Source organism: Symphodus melops, assembly GCF_947650265.1.
Source record: "Symphodus melops genome assembly, chromosome: 22".
In the NCBI taxonomy this organism is placed as follows: Eukaryota; Metazoa; Chordata; class Actinopteri; order Labriformes; family Labridae; genus Symphodus; species Symphodus melops.
Window position 1 is genome coordinate 19,798,972 of NC_136712.1, and position 15,674 is coordinate 19,814,645.

At 48.5% G+C, this 15,674-nt stretch overlaps 1 protein-coding gene across 1 annotated transcript; it reads right to left on the reverse strand.

Moving 5' to 3' along the window:
- Positions 1 to 6,355: 6,355 nt before the first annotated feature.
- Positions 6,356 to 15,629, reverse strand: dera (deoxyribose-phosphate aldolase (putative)). Its single transcript, XM_079335601.1, has 9 exons — positions 15,495 to 15,629; positions 14,564 to 14,661; positions 13,955 to 14,102; positions 11,330 to 11,425; positions 10,894 to 11,028; positions 10,561 to 10,689; positions 7,048 to 7,160; positions 6,630 to 6,779; positions 6,356 to 6,541 (listed from the first exon to the last, which is right to left on the reverse strand). Exons 1-9 carry the CDS (start codon positions 15,523 to 15,525, stop codon positions 6,485 to 6,487), a joined length of 957 nt encoding a protein of 318 aa, XP_079191727.1. The 5' UTR covers positions 15,526 to 15,629; the 3' UTR covers positions 6,356 to 6,484.
- Between the last annotated feature and the right edge of the window lie 45 nt (positions 15,630 to 15,674).

Sequence of the window (15,674 nt, forward strand, 5' to 3'; positions counted from 1 at the left end):
AACCTCTAGAAACACAATCCCAGAGTGGGCGGGGCCTTCTCTCTCCCCCACAGCGAGTCAGGGCGGTGTGTGGGTCCTCTGCCTGTTGTTCTGTCTAACCAGACATGATGGACCGTCAGACTGTTTTGGATAATAACCCGGAGAAAGAAAAAGAACTTTACAGAAGAACTTTACAGAAGCTGTTATCTAAACTGTCTAACACTGTGCAATGACTGACCACCAGGTGGCGCTCACAGTCAATCAATCAATCAATCAATCTTTATTTATATAGCGTCAATCCATAACAGGCGTTATCTCAAGACACTTTACAAAAGCAGGTAAAGGACCTTACTGTTTGTCTGTTAACATTAACAAGAGAGCAGGTAACAAGACCATGCTCATTGTTATGTTTACATAAAGCAGGTAAACATGTTCATTGTTATGTTTACATAAAGCAGGTAAACATGCTCATTGTTTACATAAAGCAGGTAAACATGCTCATTGTTTACATAAAGCAGGTAAACATGTTCATTGTTATGTTTACATAAAGCAGGTAAACATGTTCATTGTTTACATAAAGCAGGTAAACATGCTCATTGTTTACATAAAGCAGGTAAACATGCTCATTGTTATGTTTACATAAAGCAGGTAAACATGTTCATTGTTTACATAAAGCAGGTAAACATGCTCATTGTTTACATAAAGCAGGTAAACATGCTCATTGTTTACATAAAGCAGGTAAAGGACCTTACTGTGAGCAGAAGCACCAAGGTCCTGATCACTAATGTTCACTAATTGTTCTAATAAAGTTGATAGCTTGGGACTAACAGCACTAAACCCAGAAATATCCTGGTTTTGTCTGCACCTACCTGTCTGCACCTACCTGTCTGCACCTACCTGTCTGCACCCACCTGTCTGCTCCCACCTGTCTGCACCCACCTGTCTGCACCTACCTGTCTGCACCTACCTGTCTGCACCCACCTGTCTGCTCCCACCTGTCTGCACCTACCTGTCTGCACCCACCTGTCTGCTCCCACCTGTCTGCTCCTACCTGTCTGCTCCCACCTGTCTGCTCCCACCTGTCTGCTCCCACCTGTCTGCTCCCACCTGTCTGCTCCCACCTGTCTGCACCCACCTGTCTGCTCCCACCTGTCTGCTCCCACCTGTCTGCACCTACCTGTCTGCACCTACCTGTCTGCACCTACCTGTCTGCACCTACCTGTCTGCACCCACCTGTCTGCTCCCACCTGTCTGCACCCACCTGTCTGCTCCCACCTGTCTGCACCCACCTGTCTGCTCCCACCTGTCTGCTCCCACCTGTCTGCTCCCACCTGTCTGCTCCCACCTGTCTGCACCTACCTGTCTGCTCCCACCTGTCTGCACCTACCTGTCTGCACCTACCTGTCTGCTCCCACCTGTCTGCACCCACCTGTCTGCTCCCACCTGTCTGCACCCACCTGTCTGCACCTACCTGTCTGCACCTACCTGTCTGCACCTACCCGTCTGCTCCTACCTGTCTGGTCCTACCTGTCTGCACCTACCTGTCTGCACCTACCTGTCTGCTCCCACCTGTCTGCACCTACCTGTCTGCTCCCACCTGTCTGCACCTACCTGTCTGCACCTACCTGTCTGCTCCCACCTGTCTGCACCCACCTGTCTGCTCCCACCTGTCTGCACCCACCTGTCTGCACCTACCTGTCTGCACCTACCTGTCTGCACCTACCCGTCTGCTCCTACCTGTCTGGTCCTACCTGTCTGCACCTACCTGTCTGCACCTACCTGTCTGCTCCTACCTGTCTGCACCTACCTGTCTGCACCTACCTGTCTGCACCTACCTGTCTGCTCCTACCTGTCTGCACCTACCTGTCTGCACCCACCTGTCTGCACCTACCTGTCTGCACCTACCTGTCTGCTCCTACCTGTCTGCTCCTACCTGTCTGCACCTACCTGTAAGCTTTCAATGGAAGGGTAAATCTGTATTTGGGTCCTCTTCTTGTTAAAGTTGAATAACAAGCTTACAGAAAAAGGAATCATTGAAATGAGCAGCCCACACATCAAACTAAGAGTTCTTTTTGGACCTCTTTCTGTTTCTCTGTTGTGCCGACACTCCATGATTATAACCTCTAGAAACACAATCCCAGAGTGGGCGGGGCCTTCTCTCTCCCCCACAGCGAGTCAGGGCGGTGTGTGGGTCCTCTGCCTGTTGTTCTGTCTAACCAGACATGATGGACCGTCAGACTGTTTTGGATAATAACCCGGAGAAGAAGTCATCAGTACTAAATATCTATCTTTTGAACAGTTTCATTCTTATGTATATATAAGTTGACATTAAACACTGATGGAATAAAACACAGTTCAGAAGTTCACAATTACATTCTTGAGGTTTTATCCAAGAAAACTTCTGAAAGATATAAAGAAATATTTCCTCTTCCCAGAAACAGAAGCCCTCTGTGTGATTCCTCCTCAGCTTCTTCTCTCATCCTCGTCTTCATCATTCCATCAAAGCAGAGTGAACATGGAGTGAATGTGGCGTCTGCAGACTGTGCCCAGACTTCTGCTGTGTGCATCACCATCACTTTGGTCTCAAACATTTCTGACGCGTCTCTTTAATCAGTCGAGGGTCAGGTGGAGGTGTTTGGGGAGCCAGACGCTTTACAGAGTCTGAGGCGAACAAAGAGTCGAGTCGTCTCAGCGTGAGGCGCTTTGAATACACACCAATCACATGATAAAGACACCAGCTCATTATTTCTCCTCCCAGTCAGCACTGTGCAGGTACGCTCAGTCAGGGAAGGAGGGGCTCAGACTCTAACTCTCTCTGACAACAAACCTGCAGTGAGTCAGTCTCCATAGAGGTCTATGTCAAAATGTCCAACTTTACAGCTGCAGTTCCTCCAGTGCCCACTACAGTCTGTCTCCTGCAGTGAGTCAGTCTCCATAGAGCTCTATGTTAAAATGTCCAACTTTACAGCTGCAGTTCCTCCAGTGTCCACTAGAGTCTGTCTCCTGCAGTGAGTCAGTCTCCATAGAGCTCTATGTTAAAATGTCCAACTTTACAGCTGCAGTTCCTCCAGTGTCCACTAGAGTCTGTCTCCTGCAGTGAGTCAGTCTCCATAGAGCTCTATGTTAACATGTCCAACTTTACAGCTGCAGTTCCTCTAGTGTCCACTAGAGTCTGTCTCCTGCAGTGAGTCAGTCTCCATAGAGCTCTATGTTAAAATGTCCAACTTTACAGCTGCAGTTCCTCCAGTGTCCACTAGAGTCTGTCTCCTGCAGTGAGTCAGTCTCCATAGAGCTCTATGTTAAAATGTCCAACTTCACAGCTGCAGTTCCTCCAGTGTCCACTAGAGTCTGTCTCCTGCAGTGAGTCAGTCTCCATAGAGCTCTATGTTAAAATGTCCAACTTTACAGCTGCAGTTCCTCCAGTGCCCACTACAGTCTGTCTCCTGCAGTGAGTCAGTCTCCATAGAGCTCTATGTTAAAATGTCCAACTTTACAGCTGCAGTTCCTCCAGTGTCCACTAGAGTCTGTCTCCTGCAGTGAGTCAGTCTCCATAGAGCTCTATGTTAAAATGTCCAACTTTACAGCTGCAGTTCCTCTGATGTTCTTTAATATAAGTGTTTTGTTGTCATGGTTACAAACAGACATAGGGTATTGTGACTTGTACTAAAATTATAGAAAATAAATGATCGTCCTGAGAAACACTTTAATCAACAAACCTGATTAGAGACCATGACATTTTACTGGGATCTTGTGAAACTTACAGACGTCCTACCTACTGTCTGAACGGTCAGGGTGTGTTCATTCCCCCACTCTTCACTAATCTAAAGCAAAGCACTCTGGGATATCTGGGAAGGGAGGGTGTCAGAGTCTCATTATGGCTGTTTTACAAAAAAGTGCATCTCTCTCTCTGTGCACACTGTAGACGGCTCCACGCTCCCCTCTCAGCCTCACTGAGGAGATAAATCTCCAGTGAGCGGGATAATTAGCGAGATAATTTTATCCATAACGATCCATGTCAGTCAGAGGAGCTGATGAAATTAAAGAACGTCTTCAGTTTGAAATCTCTGCCCACATTATATATGTGTCAGGGGACTGAGGGGAGAAAAGTCTGAGAAACTTTTCCTTTTATGAAAGGCTGCCTCCATAAATCCTCCCAGTGTGAACGCCATGTGAGAGAGAGAGAGAGAGTTCCTCCTTCAGGATTCAAAACAGAGGTGAATCTGCAGGAACTGAATTTCTGTTTCAAGAGAGCTAACACATACAGAAGCTTGTAGCAGAGGTTGGAGGTGGTCAGAAATGTTCCTCAGACTCAGTGACCAGCAGGTACAATTCAATACTTCTTCTGTTCAGAATATTAGGTAGTAGTAAGTAGGTTACAGCTCCTTTAATCCCTCGATAGATTTTAAATCATAAAGACGGTCTGTTACTCCGTTACAGTCTGTCGGCTTTATGTTATCATAAAGCGTGTTCAAGACAGGGGGACTCAAAAAGAAAAGGACCTTAGATCAAGTCCACGCATCGGAAAAAAACTCAGAGAACACACCGGCTACTCTATTGACTGTGAGTCATGCTAAGCCCCGTTTCCACCCAGCAGTCCGGTACGGATCGGTACGGTTCGGTTTGATTAAGCCCGATCCCGTTTGTGTTTCCACAGCCACCCGTGCCCTATTTGGTAGGCGGCGTTTAAGCCAGATGACGATAGCCGCTATGTAAATAGCGTCATATGATAGCAGCTAACCGCTAACAGCTAACCGCTAACCAATAAACTCAACAAAGGAGAAAAACGCTACATAAACCAAACCAACGCTGGAGACATCCAGCAGGTCATCTCCTCTGTCACTGTCATGTGACTCTTTATTACAAGAACTCAATCCAGCTTTGTTTCAGAGAAGGCTGTGAGCGGCGAGGACAAATACACACGCAAACAATCAATGCTTTAAACACGCCCACCACCTAACACAGGAAGTGACCATTCTTTCAACCAATCAGAGGACTGCAGTGTTTAGCTCCACCTTTTCAGGTCGGCTCCACATTCTTGGCCCCCCAACGGAAGGATCCCAAAAAGTGGGACGGTACGGATCGGTTATTTGGGAATCTTTCCCGGGATTAGTCTATGGAAACTCCGCATAACGCACGCCGTACCGAGACGAACCAAGCCGAACCGCTCAGTGGAAACGCAGCTTAAGTCAGATTCTGACAGAAGACTCGGGTTTCACCTAAATGAAGGCGGTCCATGTCGTGTGCCTTCGTTTGTGCTTGTGCAAGAACTGTTCCGTGCTGAAGCTCACTCCTTCCAAGCGTACAAGGGCCTAATCCAGTACCAGGGCTTAACCCGGTACCAGGGCCTAACCCAGTACCAGGGGCTAACCCAGTATCAGGGCCGAGGAAGAGCACCAGGGCCTAATCCAGTACCAGGTCCGAGGAAGAGCACCAGGGCCTAATCCAGTACCAGGGCCGAGGAAGAGCACCAGGGCCTAATCCAGTACCAGGACCGAGGAAGAGCACCAGAGCTTAATCCAGAACCAAGAGCGAGGAAGAGCACCAGGACCTAACCCAGTACCAAGGGCTAACCCAGTACCAGGGCCTAATCCAGTACCAGGGCCGAGGAAGAGCACCAGAGCTTAATCCAGAACCAAGAGCGAGGAAGAGCACCAGGACCTAACCCAGTACCAGGGGCTAACCTACTACCAGGGCCTAACCCAGTACCAGGGCCGAGAAAGAGCACCAGGGCCTAATCCAGTATCAGGGCCGAGGAAGAGCACCTGGGCCTAATCCAGTACCAGGGCTGAGGAAGTGCACCAGGGCCTAACCCAGTACCAGGGGCTAACCCAGTACCAGGTCCAAGGAAGTGCACCAGGGCCTAACCCAGTACCAGGGGCTAACCCAGTACCAGGTCCAAGGAAGAGCACCAGGGCCTAATCCAGTACCAGGGCCTAACCCAGTACCAGGGACTTGTTTGATGTTTTAACATGTATTCTCTCTTCTCTCCACTGGGGAGCTTCTTTCCAAGGTCAGCACCAAAGGCACGGTGCATCATGGGAAAAGAGGCTGAGCAGCATGAGGAGAACGAACTGACTGCCCCGCCCACTTTATGTTCCTGCTGATGTGCGAAACAGACATTAAACTAATCATGATGTCATCGTGATGATGTCATTACAAATTAATGATTTACTTTATTCGTTTTGATTTATCCACAAACGTAATAAAATATTAAACATGAAATTTCAACTATTTGAAAATGAAATGGGTTAACCAGTTCAACCAGCACTCACCAGTATACCCAGTGGAGTCCATGGTGTCTCTCTCACAGGTAAAGGTTGATCTTTAGAGTAAAAACGTCAGACGCCATGTTTAATCACAATATTTATTTTTGATTCAATCGCATGAAAACTTTCATCAGAGCCTGAGTTCATTCTGAGCCAATCACAGCCTCCGGCTGCTCTAAGAGGCGTGTGCATGTGTTTGTGTCTCTTTAAATTTAGGTCATCAACAGGAAGTCCCATGATCAGGCCATCGGCAGCTCATGATAGGCTGCATACCTTCCAGTCACGTGATGGTAAATCTAAAAAAGAGAAGCAGAAGAGGTCAATGGTGCGTGTGCGTGTGCGTGTGTGTGTGTAATATATGTTTGTATTGTATCTCTTCCTCACTTGTCTCTCGATGTCAGCCAATAGGCTGCTTGCTCCAAGGCGGAACAGGTGTGGGTGGAGCCAATCATCTCCCAACTCTTCCTTTATGAGAGCGAGCCACAGCAGAGACTCCTGTGCTGTCCTGATCCCCCCTGCAGGTTTAAACCCCACCTACACACAGTATACAATATCTATGTGTCCTGTTTCTATAACATCAGAGGTGATGTTTCGTCACATAAACGGTTAGACTGATTAAATATAGGTCACCTGGTACAGGTGGAATCATTGATTAAATATAGGTCACCTGGTACAGGTGGAATCATTGATTAAATATAGGTCACCTGGTACAGGTGGAATCATTGATTAAATATAGGTCACCTGGTACAGGTGGAATCATTGATTAAATATAGGTCACCTGGTACAGGTGGAGTGAGTGTACCTTGTGTCCTGTAGACAGGTAGTAGTCCCTGATGGCTCTTACCATCACTATGGCAACAGGGTAGGTAGCGTTGACAGTTTCTTTACCTGTTGAAGTCTTAATGAAGTCTGAACCTGCAGATTGAAACACAGATTATCATGATCATCTTGTGTTGACTAATCAGCAATAATAGAAATGATAACCTTATAGAAGTCCTTCATGAATTGCCCAGGGGGGCTTCTTTGTCAGGGGCACAAGCCCCTGGTATGGTCTCCCAAATTTGTTCCAAAATAAGGACTGATAGTTTACCAGAGCTTCTGCTGCTTTGTTGTCTACTGAAAGTCTTTGTCCATAGTTCATAGCCAGGGGGCATACTAACATTTACAGAGAAGAGAATTCAATATTTAACGGATACAGTGTAGCATGCGATCATGCACGATGTGACATATAACGCTGGCGTGTTGTTAGGCCCTGGCGTTAGAGATAGAAGGATGAAGAGCTCAGACACTCATGGGGAGCTCCGAGTAGAGCTGCTGCCTTTTTGCACCAGAAGAAAGCCAGCTGAGGTGGTTCTGGCACCTGATAAGGATCCTTCAGGAATCCTCCCTTTTGAGGTTTTCCAGGCATACCCAACTGGGAGGAGACCCCGGGGTAGACCCAGACTTCTCTGGAGGTATTATATATTTGTCTGGCCCAGAAGGATCTGGAAAACGTTAACCCAGAGGAGCGGGAAGCCTGCTCACACCGTGACCCGACCTCGGGTAAGAAAAAGAAAACGGATAGATAGATGGATGTTCTATCAGGATATGTTTATATATCAGAAATAACATTAATGATAATGTTATAATAACTGTCTGTGTTCTCTACATTATTAACCTTTAATAACCTATACAGGTATGTGACTTAACATATTCTAACTGCTAACGGCTAACTTACTGAGGCAGCTGCATCATCAATAATCTCCGTTCTTCACTCTGTGTCAGTCTTGTTTTATTGGCTTTCTGATAAAAATAGAAGATGAAGTGAGGCTGGTTAATAGATTACCCACAATGCCCTGCTCTGTGGTGAAATTATGCTTCATTACTGCAGAGTAAGATGAACGTATTCAGTCCATCAAAGACGAGTTCAGAATGTTTCTGCTGCTCAGGCTTAATTACACTTAATGGATGAAATTATTAATGAGCTGCACAAAGGAAGACCGTTCACTCTCTGGTACAGGTTAGTTTGTGTGTGTGTGTGTGTGTGTGTGTGTGTGTGTGTGTGTGTGTGTGTGTGTGTGTGTGTTTGCGTTATCTTCGTGCCTTATCGAGCTTTCAGATTGAGCAGCAGTGTGGACAGACATTTTAATAATCATCTCTTTATAAACTGCTGTCTAAGTGTGTCTGTACATGAGTCTCTGTGTGTTTGTGCAGTCTGCACTGTCCACTGCACCCTCTGTATGTTCAGTGCACTGTACACAGCACCCTCTGTATGTTCACTACACTGTACACAGCACCCTCTGTATGTTCACTACACTGTACACAGCACCCTCTGTATGTTCATTACACTGTACACAGCACCCTCTGTATGTTCATTACACTGTACACAGCACCCTCTGTATGTTCATTACACTGTACACAGCACCCTCTGTATGTTCACTACACTGTACACAGCACCCTCTGTATGTTCACTACACTGTCCACTGCACCCTCTGTATGTTAACTGCACACTCTGTATGTTCACTGCACTGTCCACTGCACCCTCTGTATGTTCACTACACTGTCCACTGCACCCTCTGTATGTTAACTGCACACTCTGTATGTTCACTGCACTGTCCACTGCACCCTCTGTATGTTCACTACACTGTCCACTGCACCCTCTGTATGTTCACTGCACTGTCCACTGCACCCTCTGTATGTTCACTACACTGTCCACTGCACCCTCTGTATGTTCACTTCACTGTCCACTGCACCCTCTGTATGTTCACTTCACTGTCCATTGCACCCTCTGTATGTTCAGTGCACTGTACACAGCACCCTCTGTATGTTCACTGCACCCTCTGTATGTTCACTGCACTGTCCACTGCACCCTCTGTATGTTCACTACACTGTCCACCGCATCCTCTGTATGTTCACTGCACTGTCCCCTGCACCCTCTATATGTTCACTGCACTGTACACAGCACCCTCTGTATGTTAACTGCACCCTCTGTATGTTCACTGCACTCTCCACTGCACCCTCTGTATGTTCACTGCACCCTCTGTATGTTCACTGCACTGTCCACTGCACCCTCTGTATGTTCATTACACTGTCCCCTGCACCCTCTGTATGTTCATTACACTGTCCCCTGCACCCTCTATATGTTCACTACACTGTCCACTGCACCCTCTATATGTTCACTACACTGTCCACTGCACCCTCTGTATGTTCATTACACTGTCCCCTGCACCCTCTATATGTTCACTACACTGTCCACTGCACCCTCTGTATGTTCACTACACTGTCCACTGCACCCTCTGTATGTTCACTACACTGTCCATTGCACCCTCTGTATGTTCACTACACTGTCCACTGCACCCTCTGTATGTTCACTGCACTGTCCACTGCACCCGCTGTATAGCCCCGTTTCCACTGAGCGGTCCGGCTTGGTTCGTCTCGGTATGGCGTGCATTTTGCGGTGTTTCCATAGACTAATCCCGGGAAAGATTCCCAAATAACCGATTCATACCGTCCCACTTTTTGGGATCCTTCCGTTGGGGAGCCAAGAATGTGGAGCCGACCTGAAAAGGTGGAGCTAAACACTGCAGTCCTCTGATTGGTTGAAAGAATCGTCACTTCCTGTGTTACGTCGTCAAACAGAACTCTGGCGTGTTTAAAACATTGAGTGTAACACAGCTGATTGTTTACGTGTGTATTTGTCCTCGCCGCTCACAGCCTTCTCTGAAACAAAGCTGGATTGAGTTCTTGTAATAAAGAGTCACATGACAGTGACAGAGGAGATGACCTGCTGGATGTCTCCAGCGTTGGTTTGGTTTGTGTAGCGTTTTTCTCCTTTGTTGAGTTTATTAGTTAGCAGTTAGCTGCTATCATATGACGCTATTTACATAGCGACTATCGTCATCCGGTTTACACGCTGCTTACCAAATAGGACACGAGTGGCTGTGGAAACGCAAACGGGATCGGACTTAATCAAACCAAACAGTAACGATCCGTACTGGACTGCTGTGTGGAAACGGGGCTTTAGTTCACTGCACTGTCCACTGCACCCTCTACATATTTATCTCTGTGTTGTGGCTGTGACTCATTTTACACATGAGGATCATTATAGACTTGTTTTATCAGCTTGTCTTTAGAATGTTCTTCCTTGGTTGTTGTCAAATCTCCTCTGACTCACACTGCCCCCTACAGGTCATGTTAACACTGTAGCTTGTGGCTGCATAGTGTTAATGCTGAAGACGTAAACAGCTTATGCTCCAATTAGACTCAGGTCAACCTTCGAGCTAGAGCTGAGAACAGGTAGTTCAAGTTTATCTCCTGACATGTTAGTAACACACACCTGCCATCATGGCCACCAGGCTGGCTTTGTAGACGTTGGTGAAGGTACCGAGCTCTCCGATGGCGAGGATGGTCTTCATGTGAGCGTCTCCACAGGCTGAACGAAACTGACAAATCTCATTGTACAGAGCTGCAGACAGAGAGGGAGAGAGAGAGGTCATAACACACTATAAATCCATCATCATCATGTGTGTTCATTCTAACATTCAGCGGGTATGCATGTTGCCTATTTATTGATGATCATCATATTTGTTTGTATATTTAAGTCTCATTTAAACCTCAAAGTAACTGAATACACTTCCTGTTTCTTATTGGTCATGTCACCAATGTGTACCTTCCCATTGTCCCGTGATGGCGAGTGTTCGGTTGATGACGATGTCGATCTCTGTTGCTCCATCAGACACCGCCAGGCGCACTTCCTGTAAGCGAGTCTCTAATGGGGTCTGACCTGCTGGGAAACCTGTCGCCACTGGGAGAGAGAGAGCGATATAGACAGGTGGACAACACTGACTAAAGAGGGTTCACTGTTCAGACAGGTGAATAGGTAAACTCCACACTGTGAATAAGGGGGTCATGTGATTTACCTTAGAGGTGTGTTAGGGTCAAGTGATTTACCTTAGAGGTGTGTTAGGGTCAAGTGATTTACCTTAGAGGTGTGTTAGGGTCAAGTGATTTACCTTAGAGGTGTGTTAGGGTCATGTGATTTACCTTAGAGGTGTGTTAGGGTCAAGTGATTTACCTTAGAGGTGTGTTAGGGTTGTGAGACTCACCTGAAGCCACAGGTAGGCTAGAGTTAGCAGCTCTAAGGGATTTAACAGCATCAGCAACACGCGCAGGATACACACACACTGCTGCTGTGGTTACACCTGGAGATACACAACAAACACAACATTACATACCACACACAGTGATCATCTCTAAAAAACAACACATATAGCAGAGTACAGAATGATAGAGTGTTGCCCTCTGCTGGATGAACACAGGCATTATCGTGTTCTCTGATGCCGCTGTATACACCTGAGAGGCTGAAAACTGACGACTACAGACCGACCTGACGACTCCAGACTGACCTGACGACTCCAGACTGACCTGACGACTCCAGACTGACCTGACGACTCCAGACCGACTTGATGACTCCAGACCGCCCTGACGACTACTGACCGACCTGACGACTACAGACGGACATGACGACTACCGACCGACCTGACGACTCCAGACCGACATGACGACTACAGACTGCCCTGAAAACTGCAGACTGCCCTGACGACTCCAGACTGACCTGACGACTCCAGACCGACTTGACGACTCCAGACCGACTTGACGACTACAGACGGACATGACGACTACCGACCGACCTGACGACTCCAGACCGACATGACGACTACAGACCGACATGACGACTACAGACTGCCCTGAAAACTGCAGACTGCCCTGACGACTCCAGACTGACCTGACGACTCCAGACCGACTTGACGACTCCAGACCGACTTGACGACTCCAGACCGCCCTGACGACTCCAGACCGACTTGACGACTCCAGACCGACCTGAAAACTGCAGACCGCCCTGACGACTACCGACCGACCTGACGACTACAGACCGACATGACGACTACAGACGGACATGACGACTACCGACCGACCTGACGACTACAGACGGACATGACGACTACAGACCGCCCTGACGACTACCGACCGACCTGACGACTACAGACGGACATGACGACTACAGACGGACATGACGACTACCGACCGACCTGACGACTACAGACGGACATGACGACTACAGACCGACCTGACGATTGCAGACCGCCCTGACGACTGCAGACCGACCTGACAAAAGCAGACTGACCTGACGACTCCAGACCGCCCTGACGACTGCAGACCTCCCTGAAGACTCCAGACCACCCTGACGACTCCAGACCGACCTGACAATTGCAGACCTCCCTGACAACAGCAGACCGACCTGATGACTCCAGACCGCCCTGACGACTCCAGACCGACCTGACGACTCCAGACCGACCTGACGATTGCAGACCGCCCTGACGACTGCAGACCGACCTGACAAAAGACCGACCTGACGACTGCAGACTGCCCTGACGACTGCAGACTGCCCTGACGACTGCAGACTGCCCTGACGACTGCAGACCGCCCTGACGATTGCAGACTGCCCTGACGATTGCAGACTGCCCTGATGATTGCAGACCGCCCTGACGACTGCAGACCGACCTGACAACAGCAGACCGACCTGATGACTCCAGACCGACCTGATGACTCCAGACTGACCTGACGACTGCAGACTGCCCTGACGATTGCAGACCGCCCTGACGACTGCTGACCGACCTGACAAAAGCAGACTGACCTGACGACTACAGACTGCCCTGACGACTACAGACTGCCCTGACGACTGCAGACCGCCCTGACAACTGCAGACCGACCTGACAACAGCAGACCGACCTGATGACTCCAGACTGCCCTGACGACTGCAGACCTCCCTGAAGACTCCAGACCGCCCTGACGACTCCAGACCGACCTGACAATTGCAGACCTCCCTGACAACAGCAGACCGACCTGATGACTTCAGACCGCCCTGACGACTCCAGACCGACCTGACGACTCCAGACCGACCTGACGATTGCAGACCGCCCTGACGACTGCAGACCGACCTGACAAAAGACCGACCTGACGACTGCAGACTGCCCTGACGACTGCAGACCGCCCTGACGACTGCAGACCGACCTGACAAAAGACCGACCTGACGACTGCAGACTGCCCTGACGACTGCAGACTGCCCTGACGACTGCAGACCGCCCTGACGATTGCAGACTGCCCTGACGATTGCAGACTGCCCTGATGATTGCAGACCGCCCTGACGACTGCAGACCGCCCTGACAACAGCAGACCGACCTGATGACTCCAGACCGACCTGATGACTCCAGACTGACCTGACGACTACAGACTGCCCTGACGACTGCAGACAGCCCTGACAACTGCAGACCGACCTGACAACTGCAGACCGACCTGATGACTCCAGACTGCCCTGACGACTGCAGACCTCCCTGACGACTCCAGACCGCCCTGATGACTACAGACCTCCCTGACAACTCCAGACCACCCTGACGACTACAGACCACCCTGACAACTGCAGACCGACCTGACAACAGCAGACCGACCTGACAACAGCAGACCGACCTGATGGCTCCAGACTGCCCCGACGACTACAGACCTCCCTGACGACTCCAGACCGCCCTGACGACTGCAGACCGCCCTGACAATTGCAGACCTCCCTGACAACAGCAGACCGCCCTGACGACTCCAGACCGCCCTGACGACTGTAAACCAACCTGACAGAAGTGTCTGTTGAGTGTGTTTGTGTTTTGTGTGTGTCTGCAGTGAACCTTTGTCGTGCATGTCAATGCTCTTCAGCAAGTCGTATCTGATTGGCTGGACAGCTTTCAGACACAGACGGTGGACGTTGGACGGAGTGTCATCTCCAGCCAGGGTCGTCAGGTCAATACAGGTGACGGCCTTCAGAAGCCACGCCGCCTGCATGAAGGAAACACAAACAGATAATACTACACACAATAGCAGAGTGTCCGTGTGTCTCCATGTTCATCCTTCAGAAGCCACGCCTCCTGCAGGGTTCAAACACCCGGACTACAAATAAAAGAATAATAATCATAAATAATCATATAAAAATAGAAAAGGCTGATAACTGTTGATACATGTTAAACTGGAAAAATACTTTTTAATATTTTTCTATAAAATGATTCAGTTTTGTTTTTAAATGTTGACTATCAAAAAACACAGGTGAGCACAGGACAGAACAGGTGAGCACAGGACAGAACAGGTGAGCACAGGACAGAACAGGTGAGTACAGGACAGAACAGGTGAGCACAGGACAGAACAGGTGAGTACAGGACAGAACAGGTGAGCACAGGACAGAACAGGTGAGCACAGGACAGAACAGGTGAGTACAGGAAGTGAGAGGAGGTACAGTTGAGTACCTGCCACTGCTTCTTGGGAGTCTTCATTCCCTGTATCTGCTGAGCTCTCTTCAGGACGGCCTGAGTGTTCACCCTCACCTTAGAGACCCACTGCAGGTCTGACACACAGGAGCAAAGCATTGTGGGAAAAAAACAGAAGGAATTGAGTTTAAACTTTTATTTTTTTTAAGGTATCAGGAGACAAATGAAGTGATGATTGTTGTGTAATCATGATTAAATAAATAAACATGCAGAACTCGGTACTCTGAAGTTTTTATCTTGTTAAGCCCCTCCCTCTGATCCTGTTTTGCATTCCCCTGTAATTCAGCCTGTGTGTGTGTGTGTGTGTGTGTGTTTGAGTGTGTGTGTGTGTGTGTGTGTGTGTGTGTGTGAGCTAGTGAATGTGTGTGTTTGTCTGTGTGTGTGTTTGAGTGTGTGTGTGTGTGTGTGTGAGCTAGTGAATGTGTGTGTTTGTCTGTGTGTGTGTTTGAGTGTGTGTGTGTGTGTGTGTGTGTGTGTGTGTGTGTGTGTGTGTGTGTGTGGGGGGGGGGGGGGGGGGGGGGGTTAAAGTCTGACAGACTGACTGTCATGAGATCTACATTAACTCCACTGTCTGACTGTGTGTGTGTGTGTGTGTGTGTGTGTGTGTGTGTGTGTTCCTCAGGTCAGTCCCCTCTATAACATGTTACTCATTAATCACACAGAGTTGTTATAAACATGTAACATGTATAACCTCATGTATGATCGTGAAACAATGACAGTGTTTGCTGATGACTTCAACGCGTATATCGTTGTTTTTGTGACGTCACATTGACTCAGATCATACTTTCATAAAGTCATCAGGACTGTCTCACACTGAACACACGTGCTTACACACAGATTACTCATGTAGGAAGTAAAGAAGTGACGTCATAAACGGCTCCGGTAAAGCTGAGTATAGTCTGTCTCTTACCGAGTGCAGTCCCGGAGTTTCTGGCGGACATGGTGAAGATTTATGAAAGAACAGATCTTAGAAGAAGAAGAACAGAGCCACCTCTACAGCTGACATATCCACGCTCCTCCTCCTCCTTCTTCTTCTTCTTCTTCGATTTAATAACCAGGCGCATTACCGCCACCTAGCGGACTGGAGTTT

Excerpts from the sequence above, each read along its gene's own strand:
- dera (XM_079335601.1), bottom strand. The coding sequence starts at position 15,525 with ATGTCCGCCAGAAACTCCGGGACTGCACTCG. Across the intron at positions 10,690-10,893 it reads CATCACGGGACAATGGGAAG|CTCTGTACAATGAGATTTGT; the intron begins GTACACATTGGT and ends CTCTGTCTGCAG. Across the intron at positions 6,542-6,629 it reads TGGCTGACATCGAGAGACAA|ATTTACCATCACGTGACTGG; the intron begins GTGAGGAAGAGA and ends TCTCTTTTTTAG.